The following is a 26,352-nucleotide window of genomic DNA, read 5'->3' on the forward strand; positions in this document are numbered from 1 at the left end:
CTGTGAATCAAATGTTAATTATCACTCTCGTTTTTTTTTTTAAATTAACCGCTATATGCAGTTCAGCAAGGAAGTAAATCGTACAATCTAATACATACAATTTTATGAACAACTAAGAAGTTAACTAAGTACAGCACCAGAATGATAGAAATCAGTGGCAAAACTATGTACGAGAAGAGCGTCTTGGAACCTTTGCAGCATGTTTTAACAAACCAGGGAGCATTTTTAGGTTTCTTGCAGCAGACTTGGTACTCGAAGAGGTTGCTTGAGATGAACTCGATAATTTGGAATGCTTCTTGTGTGTTTTGTGAAACTGTGTTTAGTGACATTAGAATATGTGAGGGGTAATTGCTGATCTGTAGGCTGATTTGACCTGATGCTGATGATGATGATGACGACAGTCTTTCATCGCGTTGAGTCTTAGATAATGGAGTTGCTTGATGTTTCTGAAGAAAAAACTAATCGATTTGTTTGTTGACATTTGGGCAGAATTCACTATAAAATGCCACCCCGACCTCGCCCTATTATGAGACCATCCCCAAACCAATGTCCAGACCGTTTATGCGACCATGGGTTTGCCAGGCTATATGAGGTGAAGTCTGTAACATCTCATCCTGTGACCACTATTAACAGCCGTTATCAAAAAAATTAGTTTTACCAGAAAAGACAAGAGCCTCGTACATATATCGCACCAAGTATGAGTAGTATGTTGCCGTGACATCAAATTCGTGACACTTCGACCCGGAAAAAGATATAAAATATATTTTCAAAAACTCCAACTTAATTGACAACATTGTGCGTTTGGTCAGCAGAGAGCGTTATCTTATATTAAATTCTGGATCTTTTCCGATCTCCCTCCCCCTCCCACCCCTGCAGTTACAGAGCACCTGTCAACACATAGTAAAAAAGCATCAAGTATAAATATGGCACGTGCGTTTGCGGGGTTCAAATAATATGCACGCACTAAGCTGGGGGAGGGGGCACAAACGGAAAGATCCCAAATTCTGAATGCGCAATCGGCAAAGGACAAGGAAAATTTTGCTGACGTATAGCGATAGTTTCATAACTGATAAGAAAGCTGAATAGTTACAACCTGGCAATGGTTTATATCAATAAACTCTTTACTACAATCTGCTATGGTCGTCTTGATAAAACAAACAACATCGGGTTTGTAATATCAATGCAATTATTAGCAAAAATCTCCCTGGTACTCTTGTTTTATCAGATAAACTACTCATTTTGAAACTCTTAAAAACGCGCCATCGGCCTATAGTGCACTGTTCCATTGCCAATTGACCGCTTTTGGAAATAATTTGTTTTTATTTCCTTTTTAAATACCTTGTTTTTTCTTATAATATCTCCTTTGGGGGCCTCGAACGTTTCCTCATTATTCGCACGAATACAATTGATCCGTTTCTGAATTCGAGCCACGTTTTGCTGCAGAGAACTTGCGAGACTCAAATGTTCGTCTAATTGTGCGTCTGATATCTCCTCTCCCTCTCGTCTCATGGCCTTCAAGTCATTGGAGTCTTCGAAGTCTTTCTTCAGTTCGGATTGGCATTCTGTTTCCTGAGAATTGATTTGGTGCATTTGGTCTTCAGTTTGTTGCAGCTTTCTCATCAAGCAGTCCTGCGGAAACAGAACACAACAATTACTCGGAGTTTCCGACGTGCATCTTTTGATTCGATGCTAATCATTACCGGAAGTAAGGGCTGAAATTAATTCCAATTTGTTTGAGAAAAGATAGAGAAATATCTTCCCAAAACGTCCGCTGTTTTTTAGCACTGAATGCACTGATTTTTATATTTTTTGTCAGTAATACGGGAAACTTAGAAGAGCTAAAACCAATTTTTAAATTCAAAATTTTCAACCCGAGGAAGTAAATTGAATGGATGTCGCTGATATTTTTTCTCTCTATATTGCCGATTTGGAAAAAAATCGTAGCCAAAACTCGAGCATTTTTTGAAATCGAGAATGCACAATATAAATGGGCCGAGAGGACCAAAAAGGTATAAAAATCTACCAAAAGAATGTAAAAGTCAAAATTGAATTCTCCGACGAGAAAAATCAAAAATTTTGATTGCACTTTTCTCATTTCACAACCCAATTACTATGAAAAACGCTAAGAGTTATTTTAATGGGAAGCTTTTCTCTGGGGCATGATTTGAAAAATAATGGTAATGGAGCAAAAAAAAGGGGGAAAACATTCATTAGTCATTATATGATCAATCAAAATATTTTCAGTTAGATTAACAATTAGACAAGTTATCTGCGTTTTGTCATAAAATTCAGACAAAAAAATAAAACTAAGATACAAAGTTATAATTCGAGCGGATTTGCTCGTAAATGTTAGTTACACATTAAACAGATTATTTCTATCCTGGTAATTTTTTTGATATTTATTGAAAACAAAACACATTAGTCTTCGAATAAATGCATAAAACAAAATAGTTTTCTGAACACTTATCAGATAATGCTTTGCGAATTAGTGAGCTTTGAAGCTAGTTATTTGATCACTTCTCCATTCTTTTGTGTAGAGGGGTATTGCTTTCTGATTTATACAATTAACGATGGTCAATTTACAGTAGTGATGACTTAACAAGTTTTACGAAAAGGAATACCTTTTCGGTCACATTCGAGCATAATACTGCTTCCATATTTGCACTGCTAGGATTGATATATTATTACCGCTTCAGAATTGGTAAGTTGCACATTGAGATTTAAAGTAACGTTATCTTTTTTTAATGTTTTGTCAATAAGTTTTTTTCGGATATTTGTTTTTCAAAAAAAAATACATCATTTCGTACGATCTCATAAAAGCTTGTTGAGGTTTCTTAAACACTATTGTCCATTTTTACCTCTGGAAAAAAAACAACTACCAAAATAGGTGCAATGAAAAACATTCTCGTTTTACACATTTAAAAACTTTAACAATTCTTATATTTTCAAAAAAATTCTGAGATGAAGTTTGATTCTATTTTTTATTACAATATTCAGTCGCACAACTTTTTCGAAGTCCCTTTTCTAATGATATATGCAAATTTGTAACAATGGCTGCTTCATTTTTCTCTTCCCATCATTTCAAACAAAAATCTCTGCTGCTCGTTTATTCCTTCAGGTTTTACCAATGCTTGCTTAATTCTTCTGGACAACATACTCGGTTCAAGTTCTTTCATTTCAACCCTAGGATTTCCATTTTGTCTAGGGAAAGTTTACAATCCTGAGTGCAGTTTTCAATATTTCTGAGCGCAACAAAAACGGCGAGAAAAAATCAAGAAATTTTTAACAAAAGAAAAATATTTGATACAATTTCCTAATGCTTTTGCACAAGCAATTTGAATTTGTATCGTAGAATTCCTCTTTTCGTTATTTTTCTACGTTCTGATTCTTGAATTTTTTGCAGTTGATTTTGGAGGTTTTGTTACCTGCAAAAATTGCAGGTAAATTTAACTAGATGTTTTATAGAGTGTGTAATTGTTGCCTCTACCTACTTCTAGTGTTGTCTGAAACAGTTGAATAGAGGTCATTGCCATGGCTAGTTTGTCCATAGTTGAAGAGTGGATTTGAACAGAGGGCTCCTTTTCGATGACGTCACTGGCTGTGGCTGAGCTGAGAACTGATTTGAAAGTAAAGAACTCTTCGGCCAACTCTTGAACTTTTTCCTACAGTAGAAATTGCTATGAAAGGAAGTATAGCAAAAGATTTACAGTTTGATACTGCGAAGCTGGTTTAGTAACTGAGATTTTATTATTAGCTTACATAGAACCAGCTCAATAACTTCAAGTGTATAATTTTCTAACTGGATCATTTCCATCACAAAAATTTGGTGGTCATTTATGGATATCGGGTGGCCTTTTCTCGGTACTCATACAAAGATTATAAATGGAGTCAGAGAAATATTTCACCTAGGAGAGGTTCTTGTGTGACTATACTAAGAAAAAATTTACAACCTAGCATGATTTCTAAGAATTGTTCAATTGTACCAATGATCGATTTAGTCTGACTGTTGCCTAATTTTTTAATCAGTCAAAGCTACAAAATTTACCAAATGCTTTTGCGATATGACCTCCATATGCTCACACTTCAACGTGTATTCATTGTTCTCTGGGAATCTATAGGAATGGATGGTATCGAGGTACTCCACATATTTGGATATCTTCCACACTGCAATCCTATTGGCAATATCTTTCTCAATGTACTTCTTCTTCCGTGCCAGTAAGTTGTGTTTGTTAACCAAACATTTCCAGTTCTTCGATATGTCTAAAAACAAAACAAATTTCGTGTGTTTTGAATAGTGACAACCGACTTATGGCAGTAGCTATAATTAGCCCCAAACTTAGATCAAAGCTGGAGATCAGAATGATATCTTTTCATACCAGCTTTCAGGTTTAATTTGCTAGAGACCGAATATCAAAACAAGGTTCAGTAATTTAAAAGCGGGTCATCTAGAAGCTTGCTTGACGAGCATTTCAGCTCAGCTCACTATCAAGCCACCGTAGCAAGTGAACAAAACAGGGAATACATTTAGCAGGTGGTCTACTGGAAGACTCGATCATGAAGGGTCTTATTTTCAAATATGTAGTTTAGATAAAAACAAGAGATCTTGATCTGCCACGTAAAAAAAACATTAAGAATTTGTCTTTCTGACAAGGTTCCTAATTTGAATTTGATTTGTGCTTAATAAGTTGCTTGGTTATTCATTGCACATTATATCGGACAGTTCGTTAAACAGAAATTCCAAAAAAGTCAAACCAACTGGTTTTCAGTCATAATTGTCGTAGAATGATTTTTTGAAGAAAATATCTCTAAAAATTATCCTCTGTAAGTTAAAAAAATTTCTATCGGAAAGGTTTTTGTTTTGTTACTATAGATTAGCATCATTTATTGTATGACTGACTTCTCTTACATCAACTGCAATTAGAGCAATTCCTCTTTCTGCATTTGTTCGGGAACATCATTTCTGCTGAATAAGAACAAGATTGGGTCTATGTTGAACCCTGTGGTACCATATCACATAATAATTGTTCATCAGCCTATTTTCTCTCATTTATTTGTGTGAGCTGAGTACGCGGTCAATTGTATAATTTGTGTTCAGTTCAAAGTTTCCCCGAAGCCCTAGCCACTCAATATTTTGCTACATAAAATTCTTAATTCAAAGTGTTCGATGCTTTCTTTCAAAACAACAAAGCAAGTTAGAGCAATAATTTTTTGTCAAACAAATTTTTTACAAACAAATTTAGCGTGATCAAAATGTGCTGAAAACTGTTTGCCGACAGTTCAGAATAACTGGACTAACTCGTTTTTGTTTTTAATAGTTGTCAGTGTATCCTTGCTTTTTAAATAAGCGTCTAAGGTTTTTCTTGAAAAAAAATTGATAATCGTAAAAATGTTGTGTTGCAGATTGGAGAGTTTTTATTATAAGATTCCTAGCTATGCGTAGTTTACTTCTATTTTCCTCGGTTGGTGAACTGAGATAGGTAGTTGTGGCAGTATCTCTCATTTTTTTCTACAATTAGTATACAGACGGACTACGATAGACCACAAACAGTACGACTTTTGTTGGATCAGTGTCAACATGATGGATCTCGATATCTGTACGGAGCCCTAGTACTTTGAATTCGATACTGTCGTAAAAACAAACTGTGCTGAAATTTTTTTTATAAGAAAAAAATCTCAGGATAACTTTTACACTTATAGAAAGAAAAACAAACTATGGCGCTTTGCCAGATCTCACAGAGGCAAATTTCTTCTGAAAAGAAACTGTAAACGCCTCTACCTGACATTGATGACATCTAATTGGTCGTACTATTAAAAGCAAAAGATATCCTATCCTCGACGTACCCACACAACCCTCCCTCAAATCCCTATTAAAATCAATTCCATTTTTCAAAGATTTCAAATGAAGATATACGCTGGATTAAAAAAAATGAATTTTTTCTGCCTTCCAGACCCTGCAGCGCTGCATGAGGTTCGATTTAAATTCTATGACCAATAGTGAAATTTCTGTTTGAGTGAATTGCTCGTTAAACCCTTTATTGAGCTAAAAACGTTTTCCTCATCACCCTTTATTGCTTTCAATTGATCAATAACCAACATTTTGAAGCCGATTTCCGAAAAAACTGTTGGTTTTCTTTGGGGTGGCAGTTGTAGTTATATTTAATTTATTTTTATTTTAATTTTTTTTGTTTCTCCCAACAGTTTTTGTAACTCAACATTGGTTTCCTCTATCACCATGCCCTTTGCTGCTAATTCAGCATTGCAGCAACGTCTGTTCTCTTTTTAACTCCAATTAGTATGAAGTTTGAGTTGGTCGTTGTCCGTTCTCAATTATATTTGGCGTTTTGAGTTGTTAGAAGTAACTTTGAAAACTCTGTCCTTAGCTTTGTCATAAAATTCATTATCCACCCTACTTAGACGTTCATCCATGCAAAAGCCTTGGAGAGCACGAGGGCGCATTCTGTGCTCCATTTACTAAAGCTGTGGAAACTGGAGTGCAAAGAATGTCTGCGCAATTGTCGTGAGATGATCGAAACAAGAATTTTTGATAAAGACAGCGTGATCAGAGTTAGTTTGAGTGTGCTACTTGGACTGGAGCTGTCTAATCAGATTTCTGAATAGTCTGGAAAGACCTTAAATTAAGTCACTTTGTTTTGGGACGATCTGATCAGAAGTTACTCTAGTTCTATGAGATTTCATCAGGTTACATACGGTCTGATTAAAGATTTTAAAAAATTGTTTCGAGAGGTGCAATAATAACTAAAATATTTTTGTTTGCAATTGATATTTGGGAATTGTAAAAGCGAAAAATGTAATCTAGCTGCTAATGATCATCCCTTGTGACAAAGGTTTTTTATTCAAACTCTAGATTTTAACGGAACTAAAAAAAGTAAAATTAATACACTACCTGTGAAGTAAATTGCTATTTCGATAGGTTAAAAGCACTTAAGAAACGCCTAAAAATAATAAAAGAAACTTTGGTCACTGTAGAAAAATCGTTACTTAAAAGAACAGCGAAAATTTTCAGTGCGACTTGTTGATTAGAACTTACTTGAAGCTCTTCTTAGAGTTAGGTTTTAGATGATGCTAGTTTTGAAGGAGTTTATAAATAAGTTGAATAGAGGTATAGGACCACGTGTCACAGAGATTGATCTTAGTGATCACTAATATACGAGCCCTTGAGAGACACAAAAATAATTCAATCACTTAAACTCCTAACAACTGACTTCAAAACCAGGCTCGAACAGTTTACTACAGAAGATGCTCGTCCAGTACCCCCTTGTCGCCTTCCCGGATCATAGTAACAATGTAAGTCAGCGCTGAATCAGAGTATTCTCAGTCTGTATTTTTGCTATGAACATATTATGATCATGTCACTTTTTACCCTGTTCAGAGAAAAAATCATAGTAAAAATAGGCTCTATGATTACACTCTGAACAGTCAAAAATCCAAGTCTTCGTTTGTCATGCACAGTCAAAAAAACATTGTGCGAATGCTCTGGACTGACCAATTCCAAATTGTGAAAGAAAGAAAATCCAGGGGGAAAGCCTTGCTTGCTATTAGGCTAAAAATCATTAAAAAATTCACACGCGCAGCCTCCCCCAGCAAATATTCCTCATGGCCATGGTCTACAGTTTTATCCCGTAAAATAAAGAAAAGAAGCCTAAAACCTATCACACACACACTCTCTCCTCTCTTTCTCTCCCAGCCCGGAAACAAGTGCCATTGTAAATCAGTGCTGAAACATTGCATTCCAACTGTATTCCCTCAATCCAGAACTTTAATAGATTTCGTAGAGCCAAAGCTAAAGATATACGTACAAAATTCCATTACAATCTGAAACAAAAACCATTAAAACCTGCAATAGCGGTCCAGTTTTGTCAGGTTGCAGGCACTCGACGTATATTTAATGGTTTTGGCGGTTTTTTGCTAATCTTAATACGTTTCTTGCAAAGTTTTATGATTGTAAGTCATCGTCATACTCAAAAAGTGCATCGTTCAAAAGTTCAGAATCTTTTTTGAAACTTTTGCAATTTTTTATGATTTTGCATGAACATCATGGGAATCAAAACCAATAATGCTCAGTCTGTTTTCAGAAAAAAGTATCTTTGGGACTAATACTGCACATCATGAGTAGCAATATACTCTTAGGTTACACTGATACAGTACTGGGCCGACGATATACAATTGGAATACAATGCTTCAGCGTTGATTTACTAAGGCACTAGGGTCTGGGTTATGAAAAGACACAGCTTCAATACTTCTGTTTAATTCGTAATATGTCAGCTATTATAAAAACTCCACGCGCCGTAAAAGAGCACGCCACGAGAAAAATTAAAAATTGAAGAATGATTTCGTAACACCTGAAAAACGGATTAATGCAAAACAAAACCAAATAATAAACAAAATTAATTTTGAAATCTTGTTTTTTACATTTGAGACACTGTTTCGGGTGATCACAAAAAGCCTTCACTTATACTCTTCTTCTCTTAGACAGAGAGTTTCTCTAGTCGTCTTGGTGCCATAAAAATATTTGAATCGTCAATGTCATCAAATCTACCCACTGAGATACGATCTCACTCTGGTTCTTAAAAAAACAAGCGCCCAATGATTGACCTTTAGGATTGTAAAAATAGTCAGCTGCTGTACAATTGAAACCATAAATTATAATTGTGCCATCTTCTCAAAATTTGAAGACTCAATTCAAAATTTGCTTCAAAACACAGTACTGAGCTCTTAAAGCGTTTTTTTTTTCAAAAATAAAATTCAACTTGCAGTTGGTGTACGGATGAACATTCATCGAAATCCTGCGACTTGAATTGTCAACTTTAGAAGACCCCTCCATTTTGTTTGACGCATGCAAAAGTCATTTCTAACTGCGCGAGTTTATTTTAAATTCTGTTGAACAATACTTGCATCATAACAATCAAAGGATCCTCAATGATTCTGGAATTTTTGTTGTGTCAGGTCCGACAAAAACTCCGCATATAACATCAAACAAGAAAAATTTCTCGGAAGTTGAACTTTTATTTTGCCAGTTTTGTTGATACATCTTATAGCATTTCTCCAAAAGAACTTCGTATCGTGTAGTTAGATGTGCAAACGGAAGTTTTAGTTAGTGTTATGGTATAAGATAGTATTACTGTCTAAAGACAACATTAAAGATAAAGATTTTACTGGAAGCTATTCTGGGTCAATTTCTTCTGAAGGTGGAATAATCCCTCGAATTATGAAAGACAAAATCTTATAAGTTTAACTTAAAACAAAAAGGCTCGGCAATGCGTGTTTGAACATAATGTTTTGACCTTACTAATTCAAGTTTTGATTTAACTGTCTACCAAATGGAGAAGAAATGGAAAAACTAAAAAGTTCACATTTCGTTCCACAAACAACGGAGTGAAGAAAACAATGCTGACTTGGGGAGCTGATAAGACCAGCCATTAATGGAGTACTGAACAAGACAAACATCAAAATCAAAAAATAGCAAACATTAAGTATGACCAAAGCTCCACATCTATATTTAAAAAAAAAACACTTATAAACAAAGAGAAAATCAAATCAGATAAAAATTGAACTTAGCAATTAACATGTACATTAGATAAGACATCAGACCTGCGCATAACGAGAAGCAGTAACAGGTCCATCGAAAAGAGCAAAAGGGGGAAGTTCAAAAATACATTTTTTTTTTGAAAACAACCAGTCTCAAACTGCTTAAAACCATTGCGAATCAACTGAACTCATTACTAACGTTAATTCAAACCCCTTAGGAAGCCTTTGAGATCCTCCATTTTCCATTAGATGTCAGACGCTCGCAGAAAACGGCAGAACCGGAACAAAGTTAATTAGATTCAACCAAATTTTGATGTGGCAACATTTAAAAGCATAGGCTAGTCAAGAAAAAAATTAAAGATCTTGAATAGCGCTTTCTTAAACCCATTTGGGCCATACCAAAAAAGTGATAATATGACAAAAAAAAACGAAAAACTCAGTAAAGTGCAAATATACAAAAACTATTTTTTTCTCAAGAAAATGCGAAATATCTAAGTCAAGAAAAAATTAAGTGCAAAAAAAAGGTTTTGAAGATTAGAGCCTGGCTCAAAACAAAGAAGATGCAAACTGTCGTTAAAGAAACCGAGCTACAAAATTGACAGAAAAAAGATAAAAATGTCGAATCTAGAAAATAATCATCGACTTCATCTTTTTTAAAAAAAGTTCCTATGAACAATAAGTTTTCAAATTAAAACAAAATTTAATTTGCAACTCCTCGAAAAACTGGTTGTGCTTCTTATAGTTGAGAGCAAATCAAAAGCAGAAGAAAACTAACAAATATGTGTGGACAGCTCTCAAAGTCTAACAAGCAATTTATCAAAACCATAATGTTAAAGCCATTGAAACTAAAAAGACACTGAAAACCATATTAAATTAATTGAAAAAAATATCTGCTTTTTTACGCTTAGATCGCCTTTGATTTTAAATGGGTCCTTTTTAGTAAAAAAGTCTTCGTGAAAAAGACACGAAATTTTCATGAAAGTAAATTTCTAAACCCTGGAGGCATCAATCAACATAAAACAAAAACAAAATTATTTGGGAGCAACAGAAAAACAGAAAATTGATGAGCTCCCTCAATAATTCCTTTTGAAAAATTCCTTTGAAAAACGTTTACTTAGGAGTCACTAAAACCGTTCACTAAAAACTGAAATCATTAAACGGATTCTTTAAAAAATTTACATAGGGCAATTAAGAGTTTCAATTGCAATGACTATGGCGTACAACAACACAAATCTTGGAAATTAGAGTCAAAGACAAAAAATTTTATAAGAAAGCGGTTTCGATGTCGTTAGAATTATAAGTTATACAGTAAAATCTTTAAAAATGTTGTTTTGCACATTCTTTCATTTCCAATTCTACCTATCAATAGTGGGACAATTTGTAAAAAAAAAAACATTGTAAGGCTATAAAAATTTTGAGATAATCTGAGAACATGTAATATGTATTTATTTTTCCTCAATTTGGTGCAATTAGGATCTGTTAATAATTGAGCTGTGACATAAAATCTTTTTTTGTCAGTAATCAACATAAATAATGCAGAAGCCTTTTGAAAAAGAGCGCGCCTAAATATAATCCTCATTATTTTTCATTGTAAGAAGCCCTTATGAGTCCAAACCTAGTACTGATTTTGCTGCAGACCCGACAAAAACACTTGATTATTCCAAAATTTGCAAAATAGAAGAATTAGCAAATGAAAAGTTTTAGTAAAAGAAAAATAAAAAAGCCGTTTTTATCCTTATTGAAATCATTTTTTTTTAAAAACCAACAAAAATTTAATTTCAGAAGACTGTGTAATGAGTGAAAAAATAACTAGCCTTTTTGGAGGTTTATGACTGCAGATTCGAGGTCTCTACTTTGAACATATTTAAACGAGCGGATTAGAAAGCGTTTTGGGACCATTTTTGATGAAAAAAGTCTGAAATCAAAATCTTAAGCGTAAATATTAACCGAAAGTCTCGGATACAACCTTTCAACAAGCCTCCTCTTTTCTACAACGAAAAACTATTAACAGTTCTATCAACCATTGTCATATTGACGAAATATTGGTCACAAATTACGGAAAAAATGAAAAACTACGGAAATCCGTCCACTATTCACAAAAAACTCAAATCTCGATATTTTCTTGAAAAAACAAAAGTCAAAAATAATTTTTTTTCGCTGGACAGTGTTTAGAATGATATCAGTCACAACTCTCGTCGATTATTATATCGATCGGTTATAATTGACTGGAAAACTTAATCGATTTGAATATATAGTTCCTCCCCCACAAGTGGGCCGGAACAGAATTTTTGCTGTCAAAGACCATTTTTGTTTTGTTTTTGTATTGACACTGGATAGTACAGCAACATTCAGCTCGCTTGCGGCGATACATAGTTGTTGTTTTTGTCATGTCAAATTGATTGATAAGAAGAATGTTTATCTTTCAAGATCTGAGAAGTTTTAAACGTTTAACTCATTACAGGAAATTTATAAGAAATGACTTTGTATGAAGTTTGCAAGCTCTTACTAAATAAAAATTCCCTAATCACTGGGGACTGTATGAAATTAGCGACAACAGTTACTCGTCAACATTTCAGCATATAACTGTAAAGGACATCCTATCAGATAAACTAACCAATTATTTTTTCCTGGAGCTCCTGTAGAGATTCGGTCGCAAGCTCGATTTCGTTGTTCAATTTATTTTCCATAAACAACTCCAGCTTTTGAAAATCAGCATGAAAATTTTCATCGTACTCGCTTTTCTGTTCACATCGTTTTTTCAGTTTCTCAGATAGTGTCAGATTTTCATCCACTAGTTTTAGAAAGTTGAGCGTTCGTTTCAAGGTCAAAGACGATTGCCGATTGGCTGCATTTGGTCGGATTGTGTCATTTTGGCCTTCAACTGATCCTAGGCAGTAAGGATCCCATTCAAGGTCATCTTGAGGTCGATCATGCCTGCTTTGTGAAGCACCTGTAACGTATTAGAATTATTGCGCTATATTAAACAAAACCCTAATCGTTATTTGCTTGGTTACACGAGCTGAACTGAAATTTTTATCAAGTTAATTATTGATCTTTGGTTAAGCAAATAACTTTTCAGCCCTTTGGACTTTTGTAAATATTAACGTGATATGGCACATAATTTCTGGCTCGAGGTCATAAAAAAGACCGAGTTCGATACAGAATAGACGTAAATTTCCATGAGCTAAGACTATTCATTGCATAGTAAGTTTCCTGTTCTGGATGATATCAGAAATGTTGTTCTTTTGCGGAAAACGACTAGCAGAGATCTTTGTATAATTTGGTGAAGGTTCGAAAGTTCTATAATTTTTTAAGTTTGAACTTTATGGAACTATAAATGCAAAAGAAAACACTATTGAAACTTTACTTAGTTAAGTAAATCAACATAATCTCGAAGAACTTTAGCTCACAAAATCAAGGCAACCACATTTGGTAACGTAAGAAGAACAAACCGCAATAAAAAGATAAATCAAGCGGGTCTATGTCGGGTCTTAATCTCAGCCTAAGAGCCGTCGCCTATGCAATCGAGTTAATTCCGAAAAATTTATAAGGCTAAGCGGACAATGTTGAGCAATATTTTTGTTGAGCAAGCTATATTTAGTAGGAAATCCGTTTAAATTTTTCAAAGAAATAAAGAACATAGCGCAGAACAAAAAAATGGGCAAAATTTTTCCTACAAAAAGCAAATTTAAACTATCTAATGATATGATTTATTTAATTCAATTTACTTTTTATCATTCTTTGGGTCTGCAAAAAGTTGGAACGAACGAGCGACCGAATGTACCCAGTATTAAGGCAGGCTTCTGCAACTTAGACTTACTGTTCACGGTAAAAACATACTGCTTAAACCAACGCGACCAAACTGCTTTGATATAGAACAGCGAACACCTACCTCTTACGATAACTGATTTTTTCAGTGACAACGATTGCAGAATATCTGGTTTTTTGGTTACTTTTTTTGCGCCTAGATTGGATATGTTGGCTCTTAGTTTGTTAACGGCAAGATAAAAGATAGTTTCAAGCCTCACCGGTGATGCAAAGTGTACTGAGAATGTATATAGTATTTGCATAAAATTACAAATCAACTTCTCGAAGACAACTTGTTTGTAGAACCGGGCCGGTTTAACCGACACCCGAACTCCACTGGGACGTTTGAAGTTCCTTCTTCAAAATTTTCAGAGAGCCCTTCTTAGGAACCGATTACCTTCGTAGCATCATTGAATCAAAGCGTAGCCAGTGTGCACCGGCAGAAGTCAAACCACACCACCCTGATTTCAATGATGTGACGTCCATCAATTGAAGTGACATCCATTGAAGGAATGACATCAACGTTAACAGCACGAGTGGGTTATTAGGTAAAGAGAAATATCCATCTTCTCTAGTTCATGTAAAATAAGCCAAAGCAATCAGCCCCGAAAGGAAGTGACTGGTACTGAAGTCTTTTTTTGGTTGGTCTGCCATGATCGTTTGAGTGTTTGCTGCACTCAATTTTTTACCTTGGATACAGGATGATTCGATCAAATTTATTGAAGAAAAAGGTGTAAGGATGACACAGCGCTTTCGTAGTTTTGACCAATTTTTTTTTAAATGGCTGGATTGTGAAATGTGTTTGCAGGACTATTTCAACAAAATTTTGACGTTTTTCAAATTTCATGGGGCGAATCAGCTCAAATTTGATCAAGCAACTAGTTGTTTGATACGACCAGATGAGCTCACGAGAAAATTGCGTCCGGTTAAACGTTAAGATACGGCGACGCAGCTACTCTGCTGGACATATTTGGTTTCAAAGGGACCATTTTTATGGGTGATGGAAGCCCATCCGTTAACAAGATATAGGAGATGATGATTGGCTTTGTTGGCATCATTGCCGCGAAAACTTTTTACAGATGGTAAGAGAAGGCCCTTATTAGAGGTGAAACAAAAACATTTTGATGAATTGTGGAATTATCGAAAAAGATTTATCAAATGCTTTGTTCATCTCCGGTCGTGGTTGCGGACGCAAGCAAGAAGGTAGAGTCGCTATCTTGTTCCTTTGTTACAACGACAAAATTAATGCCATCAATGAAATGCTAAAAAACACAAATGTAAGCGTTCATTTCTCATTTAATTATGAGCCCGCACCAGATACTAGTGTTTAAAAGGTCAGCAGACACACAGTGATAGCCAGCATTTGCCCTATTACCACAAGTGGCGACATAAATCAATCTGTCAACGCTGATCTAAGATTTTACTCAAACGGATTGTTTTCTGGTTGAGTCAAGCTATTGCAACACCATACTACTGTCTCTTCATCTTAACAGTTCATACACGGTCACCATCAGATTGGCAAATATCACTTTTCGAAATAGTGCAACAAGCAGAACGGTGCAAAATTCCAATTTTCCATCAAGTGATCATAGGAGACGGGGGAAATTCAACGCCCCATTTTATCAATTGTCTGCATGGAAAACTCACCATCCCTGCTTTGTCCATTGACACGTCAAATGTCAATGTTATAAAAGCACTAGCAGTGAACAATACGAGGGGACCAATTTGGATTAACAGCTCAGAAACAAGACCTATTACACAATTTTGTGCTTTTTGTGACAATGCTGTTAGTATCCGACAACAACAGTTTCGTTGTCGTAATCAGCCTCACATTTTTGTGATTCAGCCCAAGTTCGTACTTGGATGAAACGATGACATTTAGTTCAATGGATCAAGGGGACCCATCAAATTGCTCAGTCAGGTGTGTAACACAGCTGGTATACTTAGTTCGCTTGAACCAACATAGTAGGACACAAGTACATGTTCTTATAACCTGAGGAGTGCCGCCCCGGGATGCCACTGAATCTAACTAATATTCCATGAAAAATTTTCATGGATTGCCTTTACGGCTTCTGGATACTTTTTAGCGTTTTCACCTGCCACTTTCTGCTCTGCATAGTCCGCGCAGTTTGGTAAGTAATTTTCCCCAAAATTGTGGATTGAATTGTTGTAATTTGATGTGGAGTAATCGCCTAAGAAACAACTCAAAGATGAGTGGTCGCACAGTAGCATTAAAAAATGAAGGAAACGAAGTCACACTCCATTGATGACGGCCGATGCGACGACCTGCTGATGTCTTAAACGTAAGAGCAGGCCAATAAAGTTTTGCCTTAAGATAGGGTCAGTTAGAAATTGTTTGTGCTGGGATGCATCGTGAAATTACTAAACCTATTACTAGATTCCCTGTTGATTGTTCCCATGCTTTTGTCTTCAAAAATTTGTTCCCGGTGAGCAACTTCTCCAATGATTTTATTTGAAGTCGTGCGTGAAAAGAATTGTCGAGCAAAGTTCGAAAGTTATGTTGTCTTCAGCCCATGACATTCCGACAACAAATATTCTGTTCAGTGGCGTACTTCTGTTCGGCTGCAAAAACAATTGCCGGATGGATGACACAGTTGACATCCTGTACATGTTTCATCTGGATGTTGCCGTAGCAAACTGTTACGCGGTGTAAAAGTGCTTAAAGATGGTATATTTGTTATATGCCAATAGTGTCTGACCTACAGACACCAACAAAATTAGAGATAGAGGCATAATTGTAATTGAGATTACAATTAATATGCATCTTTAAAGGTGAGACTCTGCTGCGATTGTCTGAGTTATCACTGACAATGGCTTGTGCCTGAATTTTGTTCTTCCGTCTTAAGTGCATCTTTGTGCAACATATTGGCAGTTTTGTTGTCCCGGCGATGTTATTTTTAAGTACGTCAAAACCACGTCAAAAGTCAAAGATTGCAAGTCAGTCGCACTTTCAAATTGCCCGTGTTATTCGTGCAACAGCAAATGATTGCCAATGCATAGTGACAATTTCCATTACAGCAACTGGTTTTTATATGCTGGCCGTTGCCTCTTTCAGCTCTTTGCTTCCTTTCACATTTCTAATGGAGGAACAAGGGGAGTGGTTTAGGAAGCAATGATTGGTTTTTGTTCTAGACGGCATAGGAGTTAATGGAAGAAAATTACATAGTTTTCTAATTTTCTAGCAAATAATAGCGTTATGGCCATCTTCAAAACACCATGTTTTTTCTAATTTGATTTTTTTTCCTTGTTACTGTTTTTCGAACTAATAAAATTTGAAAAAAGTGCTCGTTCGATTGTGAAAAATTTAGAAAAGCTGGACTTGATTTTGCTGAAAGGTGTGAAATCATTGACAAATAGTTTTTTGAGTTTTTCTGTAGCCTTTTTCTCTACTCCACTAATCTCTTGCTTGTGAAAAGGATCACTGTCTTTGCTATTCTTTTTATGTTTTGAAGTTGCTTAAGAATCTTGAAGAAAAAATTTTTCATTTGAATAAGTCTCTACTCTGATCCGCTACCTCAACCGTCAACAAAATGAATATAACTGTGAACAAAATGAATTTTGGTAGGCTACATTTTGTGAAATTTCAGTTTTCTCTGTTTTTTGTGGCACGAGTTTGGTGGGCACCAATAATTTGTTTTTCAAATTTTATTGTTGCGAAAATAAATGGATCAATGTCAGGGAAATATGCCGTTTTCATCATTTTGAACTATTTTGCTTATTCACAAAGATATGGTGTGAAAAAAATATATTTCTAACAGTAAAACTTGAGCGAATCTGAAAAAAATATATATATTGAAACAACTTTGCCTTGCGTTCTTTAAAAAAAATTGAAGAGATTTGATACGATTTGAAAAAAAAGTTGTTCAATTAACTTAACACAAGCTGCTAACTGGTTTTTGTCTTATAGTTCTGTCTTGGTTGGATTTCAACTGTTATAAGCTCTTTTTTGTTCTCTGAGAATTGAAGGTTTTAAGTGAGATTTTGGTATAGCTAAAAGAATGATGCCAGGAATTAATCTGAAAGTGTGAACTAGTAATATTGTAGAAGGGAAAAATTTCAAAGGAGAAAATTGCCAGAGCATAGGGTATAACCTACCTGACTTTTTGTTCTTTCCGGATTTCTTCTTTTCCATATTAGAAAAACACCGTGCTTCGTCCGTTAAACTTCGGCCGTTTTTATATCACTTAAGTCATGAAAAAAAACTTTGTTCGACTGATTAATTTAACTTTAATAACAGCTGACTGATAGTACAAGCCAGGTCACTTTTTTCAGTTCTCTCGTAAAAGAATAATTATACTTTTTACATCATTGAAAAGTGAGTGAAAAAATTTTAATCGCACATACTAACAGGCGCACGGCGCATTCATTGTTGATAGCTGGTCGCATGTACAAAAATGTGCAGATAATACGCCAAATAGAACATATGAACATAAAAGTAATAAAAACTGCCAGCTATTACAAACTTGCATTAAATGCGCATAAAAGTTAAATAGAACCATTAACTATACGGTTCAATGAGTTATTCATGTTCGAGTAAATTTCCCTCAAACTAAATTGCAACATGTTTATCATGCAAGGAGGAATGACCTAATTCATAATTATGTTTTGCTTCACGCTTCACTTAGTGTCGCTGTCTCATCTTGTTTTGCACCAAAAACAAATTCCTGCACAGGTTTTTTAAATAAAGGTTTTAGGACTGAATAAGGGGAATCTTTTGCGTCAACAAACGCTCTCATGCTGGACATTTTTTTATCATTTCCTGATAATCAAACAAAACCTTTGCATGGTCTGTTTAATTTTGGCATGCGCATGTTTGATCGTGCAAAAATTTTGAGTTGGCTGGTTTCCGTATTTTTCATGGAAAATTTAACCCCCTTTTTACTACCTAGGAAATCATCATAAATAACCAAACTCTGTTATGATTCAAAAAACGTTTATAATAAAGTTTTAAAAAAGTGACGCCATAATTCAGGTTAGATCTAATTCAAAATCCTTGTCTATTTATATCTATTTAAATCTATAAGATCTAATCTAGTTAGACCTAATCTTATGTCAAAAATTGAAAACAGTGCAGAAACTAGGGAACATTGGATCTCTAACGGAACATAGCAAAAAAAATCGGCAAGCTTTTTTTTCAAATTGGCACATACAGTAGATCCAGAGCGCAGCAACTTTATGCTTAATAATTAGCCATCATTTTGCTACAACAGATTATCTCAATTTCAATTTTTATTATTGCTGATTGATATCATGGGGCGATCGGATTTTCGAAGGCAAAGTCCTCAACTGAAGTCCAGGATTTAACGGCAGAAGAGCAACCGGGTAGTTCAGCAAAACTAAAAACTAAAAGCAATTATAATATTATAACTGTAATGACCAGAATATGACCGAAACAGAAGAGCAAAAAATTGACTGGAAACTTTAAAAATTAGTCCTACTTCGCAATCATTTACCTTCTTAGCCTTTTTATCAGTTGTTACCGCCTGCTCCGCCGATTGATTCTATTGAATCTAGCATTTCTCATTGAAATTTTTTGTTCTGGTCAAATTCCAGTTCTTTTCTTTAATTTTCTGTCTGTCATGATCCGCCCTCATTCCCTACATTTTTGCCGTTAAGGTCTTGTCAATCCCGCATTTCCCCATTCTGACATACCAAAACCAATCTGCTCTTTGTTCTCATAATCTGCTGATCTACCCGAATTTGGCCCAATTCGTTGACCAGTCAAGTGATTTAAAATTTTGGTATTGAACTTTGTTTTTATAGGTTAAATTTTTTAAAAAGCTGGCAAAAACACAAACAATTTTTGTTCAGAGTTTTCTTCAGCCCAAAATGCACACGTAGCTCACTTTTCCTACTGTTTTATTTATTTATTTGCTTTAAATAATATCCTCAATTTCTTCTCATTTTAAAATATCCCAAAAATGCTCAGAAAACCTAGAATGCTTGCACAAAGTCTATGGCGCGTATAGAGCAATAAGAAATCAAACACTGCGAATAAAAAAATTGTCATGCATAGAGTAATTATCATTTAGAAATAAAGTGAAACTTTTATGAAGTTTCACCGCCTAATGTTATGACAGTGAACTCCAGTTGAGCGCATGCTATTAAAATTATTGTTTTCCTTAATTAGAATTATGTGCTTTCATTAAGCAATTTTTAGTTTTTTTTCATGAACCTCATGCAGAGTTTTTGAGGCGACCATGTTTATCTCATAGTGCATAACTTTGTGAGTAACAACAGGCCTGCCAAATTCTCGTGTTGGGATAATTCCGTATGCCAAAGAGTAAATTTGAACGATGTAAAGAACTAGTCTAACGGTCGATCGAAGAGTAGTTTTTTTTTAAAAAAAAGATACCACAAAATGTTTAATAAGATTACCGCCAGTTGCTGCGTGCATATTAGGACAATATGAATATCGAGTTCTACTCAACAAAATGGCTTTTTATCGCTCGTTTTAGTTCTGTTTTAAATTATTTTTCAATTCCTAACTTACCGTTCGTATTTTTCTTTCAAATAACATCATTTCAACATTCTAATCTATTTATTTTATATAGTGATCAATGCTCTAAGGTGGCCAAAAAAACCGTCTGAATGCTGCAAATGAAAATAAAACTCCGATTTGAAATCCTCCTGTCCATTTGATAAAGTTATAAAACATAACTCGCAGGCAGATTCGAGTAAAGTTTTTGGTATCTGAATTGTGCCAATAACAACCCCAGTGATTGTGGAATTTTTATCGTGTAAGATCTGATAAGATGCTGACCAGGAATTTTTATCGTGTAAGATCTTATCAGATCTTACACGATAAAAATTCCTCTTATCAGATCTTACTCGATAAAAATTCTGGTAAGAAGAATTTTTATCGTGTAAGATCTGATAAGACATCTTATAAGATAAACATTCCTCTTATCAGAATTTTTATCGTGTAAGATCTGATAAGACATCTTATAAGATAAACATTCCTCTTATCAGAACTTTTATCGTGTAAGATCTGATAAGACGGAATTCTTATCGTGTAAGATCTGATATGACATGTTTTAATTATTTCAATATAACCGTATAACTTAGTCAAGGTCCTATGAAAGTAAAAAAATAATCGGTCAGCTAACCTATTATGAAACAAAAAAATGCTTGATGATTCTGTTTTGGCGGCAGTTTTATTGTGAGTCTTAACTCTTTACTATGGCTAAACTTAGCAGTCCAAGATAGTTTTGGTCTTTGAAAAAAATTTTCAGCCTTGTTTGATAATCACCGCTTCGGAGAAATCCCCTGTCACTCAAATAATTTTTTACAATATCTTATAAGTCTTAAAAGACAGTATAAGATATTTTTCTCTTTGTTGCTCTGACACTTAAGTGTTGCATGCTGTAGTTTTTATCGTGTAAGATCTGATAAGACGGAATTTTTATCGTGTAAGATCTGATAAGACGGAATTTTTATCGTGTAAGATGTTATAAGAGGAATTTTTATCGTGTAAGATCTTATAAGAAGAATTTTTATCGTGTAAGATCTTATAAGAAGAATTTTTATCGTGTAAGATCTTATAAGAAGAATTTTTATCGTGTAAGATCTTATAAGAGGAATTTTTATCGTGTAAGATCTTATAAGAGGAAATTTTATCGTATAAGATCTGATAAACATCTTATAAGATCTTATAAGAAGATGCATCCCCTTACAGGCTATTAGCAAGATGGTTTTGTCAGAATTTTGTCAGATCTTACACGATAAAAATTCCACAAACACTGGGGAAGTGACAATGATTGAGCTGATTTTGTTTTTATTAGTTTTATCTGGAAATGATGTTCGTCGTGATTAACTTCATTGAATAAATATAGATGAGACAATGTTTGTTTTGTCATTATCATTTTGAGAGGTTTTCTCACTGTATTTAATTTCTCTGTGGCATATCAGGCAAAAATTGCGATAGCGAACTGTTGCGTGGGAGCTAAAAAAACATTGAAAAGCAATTTTTGTACAAATTTCATAATCTCTTTCGACCTTACAAGACCGTTGGTCGTTTCCGTTTTCTCTTAGAACTTACGACTTAAGTTGTCTAATTTGGGTTGCAAAACATAACCGTAAAGCACCATTGTTTTGATGATTAAAAAAGTAATAAGACGAATAAACGTTTTCAGCCTGAAAGCGTTTGTTCAATATAAAACTAAACTTTTATGGTATGAGTCTTGAGAGGTCTGGTCAAACAATCATCCAATCTGAAAATGTCTGAGTTGGCTCTTGCTCTTGTTGGCTCTGGCACTTTTCTGGCCTCCAATACTGAAGAATCCTCTGATTAAATGGTCCTAGAGTACTTACTAGTGGTGTTTGTACTCAGTTATACGTGGTCTAGACAGCCGCAACAATGCACTAAAGTCTGGCCAATGATCTTTACAAAGTCTAATCAAACATCATTTTCATTTAGAGTGACTTGATGAGGTTTCAACCAGGAGTTATTGTCAATGCCAACGCAAAAAAATTATTGGTTTTGTTTAATTTTTTGAGCTATTCTGGATTTTTTCGAGTGAATAGGTAGTGAGAACACAGAGATAATAACAGAACAAAGTGTTTAAGAAACTCTAACTTCGCTTATGTTGAAAATGCCTATTAATATATTAGTATCATTAATTATTATTCAATATGCTTATTATCGAAAAAAATCACTGGATTTCAAAAAATCACTGATAATCATTGGATTTCAGCATCATGTTTAGGTTCATCCGTTTTTTTGGTTAGTCGATGATGATTTAAACGCAAAAAAGATGTAAGATTGTCTGACCGGAGAGTATTTCCAGTGCAGGACAAGGTCAAAATAATGGAAACCCAGACAACCCTTCTTCAAAGGTCTGTTCATTCTAGAAAGACAACCTGGTGAAAATCCAACACTAAATCTTTATAATAAATCAACACTGGATTTTTCATGTGATAAATGAGACAAGATATACTGTGAAAAGAAATGCTTGAAACCCTAAATTTCAGGCAAAAAATATATGAGAACACAGGTTGATGTGTCCAGAATGAGGTGATCTATGGAAGTCTGGAAGATGGTCTGGCACTTGTCTGATCAGAGGTAAATTTGGTTATGGGTGGTCTGATCACAGGTGGCTTCGAACGCAAGCAAAATTCAAGAGCGCAATAGTTTGATCAGAGGTTACTTTGGTCCGAGACGGTATATTCTTTTCGCGTCATATGCCTTAACTTTTATCTTGTTTTAATTTTGACACAAGAAAATTATGTCACAAAATATACGTGTAAGATTAGGAGTGTGCACAGGAAAATTTGTGACTTACCTAGTTGTCGCTGCCTCAACCAGAGACACAAGTCCAGTTCATCACAACACAATTCATCACAACACAATTCATCAGTCCCTTTGTCTCGCAACATTTCAGACATTCATCAATGTTTAATTTATCTCCCTCCAAATAAATAATAAACAAGATAAATTTTTTCCAATGTTATATTTTTTGATTGACAAATCAGTTGGTGAAAAAACTCATGATTGTTATGTATGGCTAATTCCGTTTGATAAAAATACATGCACACCATGTATACGGAAAGTACTCAAACGTTATTTATTGGAAATAGAGCGTTTTTTGAAGGCAGTCCATTCAATATCTCAAACTAAGTGTGTGGCTCAATGCAAATGTAAGGATGTTGTGTATACGTCATGGAGTGCAAATAGAAGGGAGCAGTATGGTACTATATGGAAAGACGGGACGATATCTTCATTGTTTAGTTTCTTCTTACGTTTCACAAACTGTATAAACACAACGACACACTTTTCCTGCTGCTGTTCAAACGCTGTTGCGTTTAAGACTTTTACACATTTTGATGTGCTTTTAATTTTCCGAGGTTTAGTATAGTTTACTTGAATTTGACTACTCTCAAGTTTTTGAAAGATTAAAGAAAAAAATGAGATCAAAATCTTGGGAGTCAATAAAGCAAATCGGACAAAAATAACATTAAAAAAACAGTTTTGATTCTCACACGAATGTAACTAACTTCAGTTGAAAATTATTTGCGTCACAGTTGCTCGAGTCAAAATTTTGTCACAATTTTGTTCGAATTAGAATAACAGAACTCGATAAACACATGTCCTTAAAACCCACGTTATTTGATAACTCATTTATGAATTAAAATGGTAAACTAACTCCTACAAACAAAATCTTCAAACAGTTCGTTGACAGATTTAACTTAAGGTTGACATAACTGTGAGCTTTGGCCTGCTGACAACTGACCAAATGTTGGTCGTTAGGTTACCCAACTTTGCCCGAGCCGGTCAAAAACGGTAACTGTTTGCTATCTACAGCAGTATAAACCTTTTTTTGACAATTTTAAATATTTGATCTCCATTATGAGCGTATTTTTGTTCTGACCGCTCTTGATGGGGGAGGAACTATATACTCAAATGGGTTTTTTTGTTCAGACAATTTTGGCCGATCGATATATTCATCATCGAGAGTTGAGACTGGTATCATTAGAAAGCTTGTCCAACGTAGAATATGAAATTAAAAAGATTTTTTAATTTTTTTACAGGGAGTTATCGAGGTTTAAACTGTTGAGAAAATAGAGTGAATTCCGTTGATTTTATTCATATTTTCCGGAATTTTTGGACTAAAATTTCGCTAATTTGCTAAAATTTGTTAAATATTTTCTGGCTAAAAATTCCCAAAATTCTAGCTAAAATTTTCAAAATTCAGACTTTTTCATCAAAAACAGAACGAAATAAGTCCTTTACTCCAATTTGATTTAATTTGCAGGAAGTATACAACCAAACACCACCAACACAATCTTTGTAGACTCAAAAGGAGACTATTTTTGCTTCCACTTCTGTTGCGAAGGCTCCGTAATTAAAACCTTACCGTTTTTCCTAACTTTGGTCGTTGATCATCAAAAACGCAGCATTTATTTTTGATTCTCTATATAACAAAATTTCTATATCTATAACAATCGAAAAATTAATTGTTCTTAATGGACAAAGAGCATTAGCAGAGCTGGTTTTGGACATTTCAAATCAAGGCACCCTAGTGATAGGTCCAATCCGCTTCCTAATTACTTTCAAACTAGTGTATCTAATTTATTAATTGAAAAATTATCGTCGTTTTGACTTTTAAAAAATTTTGATTTTTAATTAAAAAATGACTTATTGAAATTTGCCTCTTCTTTCTCTTAATTTGGTCAACTTATAGCTTAGTTACAGCAACAAAAAAGAATTCTTCTTCTTTCTACTGAACTCCAATTTAATATTTACTGCGGTTTTATACCTTAAGTTATGGTTTCTGGCTTTGATACTACTAGAATTCACAATACTACTAGAATTCACAACATTTTATTTTAAGGTATTTGCCCATGTATCACGTTTTCTAATTTTGTCTCCATATCACTTTATTGACAATTCAATTATCACGTTATTGGCTTTCAATATAATGCATAACCGATAATAATAAAATCCTTAAGGATATAGACTATAGTTTTAACGGCTTCGACAATACTTTATTGATGAATTTAATTGAATTTTTTAATTTCGTCTTTTACTCTCGTTTTTACTTTGTCTTTTTAGTCTTATGAAATTTCGTGTACAATGACCCGGTTTCTTTGGTTTTCATGAAAAACTGGATGGGCCGATATTCTGATACTAGTAGATAGCTTATGGCTTTCATAACTTTGAAAACAATTGTTTTCCTAAATAAAAAAACTGCTCGTACTTCGCAATTTTGTTCCTTTTATTGTCTGTTTATTACTTATTCTCGTTACTACAGGCCAAATATGACAATGTTGTGGTCAAATGAAGGTGTTAAAGGGATTGGTTTCACAAAATCTAATGTTTATAATGAAGTTGTTATGACGTTACTGGCTACGACACGGGTTTTTCACAAAAAAGAAAGTCAATTTTTTATTTTTGTCTTCTTTTTTCTCGTTTTTTTTGTAGACATGAGATATATTCTTGATAATTGCAAATCTCAAATGCTTCCCCTAGAAAAAATGAACCTATTTAATTGTTTCATTTAGTATTTAATGGCTTTCATGTGATTGGAATTAATTTTTTTCGAAAAAAAAACAAGTATTATTAAATTTGCTTTTTTTTCTTTTTGCCTACTTGTTACCTGGTTTCCTTAGTACGAGGTCACATAATGCATTATTATTGTTGGAAGATTGTACAATCGAACATTTTTTGAGGGCCAAAGTATGGCCTTACGGCTTCAAAAGCGTTTTCTGTCAAAATTTAACTGGTTTTTTTGATGGTTGTCAATTTGTTCTTTTTGTAACCGCATTAAAATTGATACCGCCAGTTTTTAATTCCCCTCATTAGAAACACTGGTAATCTTAAACCTATAAGATATTTTAGTTGATTTCTAATAGTTTTCATTACTTTTAAATTATTTGCTTTTAAAAAAAATAAGCAAAATTTTCAAATTTACTGATTTTGTTCTTCATTGTCTAATTGTTACCAAGCCTTATTATGGACCGGTCCCATATCTTTTCTGGTGAATATCAAAATATTTTGTTTAGTTTCAGTTTTATCTGACGCTATTTTGACTTAGTTATTAAGTTTTGTTTTTTAAACCGTACATAAATTTTTGATGTAATTAATGTTTGTTGTTGTTGTTTGGTTTTGCTGTTCGTCTTGACTCGCTTTCTTTATATTGGCATATCTCATCAATCTAATGCATCGTTTTTTACTCCAAGGAGTTATTTATTTTGAAGGCTATCTTTTCGTTCATACACCAATTTTTTTTTGAAAATTACTTGAATTTACGGGTTTTTCTATCTGTTCCTCATTTGGTTGACAATTATGCCAAAATTATGGGTGAGCGGGGTCGGAGCATTATGTGCAATCGCACATTGCCGAGCCTCCTTGTTCACATTTTGAACTTTGATTTGTCTTTTGAACACTTTCGTTCACATCGAATATCTTCTGCAAGTTTTTATCTTTGGACAAAGGAGAAGTAGAAATCAACTATAAGGGCAAGAGCAAAAGAGGAA

At 34.3% G+C, this 26,352-nt stretch overlaps 1 protein-coding gene across 3 annotated transcripts; it reads right to left on the reverse strand.

Moving 5' to 3' along the window:
- LOC142340813 (uncharacterized) lies at positions 1–23,488 on the reverse strand. Of its 3 annotated transcripts, none has more exons than XM_075391542.1 (6): positions 22,659–23,488; positions 12,161–12,496; positions 4,046–4,260; positions 3,492–3,662; positions 1,339–1,629; positions 1–446 (listed from the first exon to the last, which is right to left on the reverse strand). In XM_075391542.1, exons 1-6 carry the CDS (start codon positions 22,759–22,761, stop codon positions 63–65), a joined length of 1,500 nt encoding a protein of 499 aa, XP_075247657.1. In that variant the 5' UTR covers positions 22,762–23,488; the 3' UTR covers positions 1–62. The 3 variants fall into 3 exon arrangements, with proteins under 3 accessions (XP_075247657.1, XP_075247659.1, XP_075247658.1); XM_075391544.1 differs by lacking the exon at positions 22,659–23,488 and adding an exon at positions 17,723–17,798; XM_075391543.1 differs by lacking the exon at positions 22,659–23,488 and adding an exon at positions 17,470–17,677.
- Between the last annotated feature and the right edge of the window lie 2,864 nt (positions 23,489–26,352).

The sequence above is a fragment of the Convolutriloba macropyga genome, chromosome 6 (assembly GCF_964194025.1).
Source record: "Convolutriloba macropyga chromosome 6, txConMacr16.3, whole genome shotgun sequence".
In the NCBI taxonomy this organism is placed as follows: Eukaryota; Metazoa; Xenacoelomorpha; order Acoela; family Convolutidae; genus Convolutriloba; species Convolutriloba macropyga.

Bases quoted from the DNA above. Each gene is read 5' to 3' on its own strand.
- LOC142340813 (XM_075391542.1), bottom strand. From the start codon at position 22,761: ATGTCTGAAATGTTGCGAGACAAAGGGACTGATGAATTGTGTTGTGAT. The intron at 4,261-12,160 runs GTTAGTTTATCT...TTTTGTTTTTAG, and splicing joins GCTCCAGGAAAAAATAATTG to ACATATCGAAGAACTGGAAA. The intron at 1,630-3,491 runs GTAGGTAGAGGC...CTGTTTCCGCAG, and splicing joins TGTTTCAGACAACACTAGAA to GACTGCTTGATGAGAAAGCT.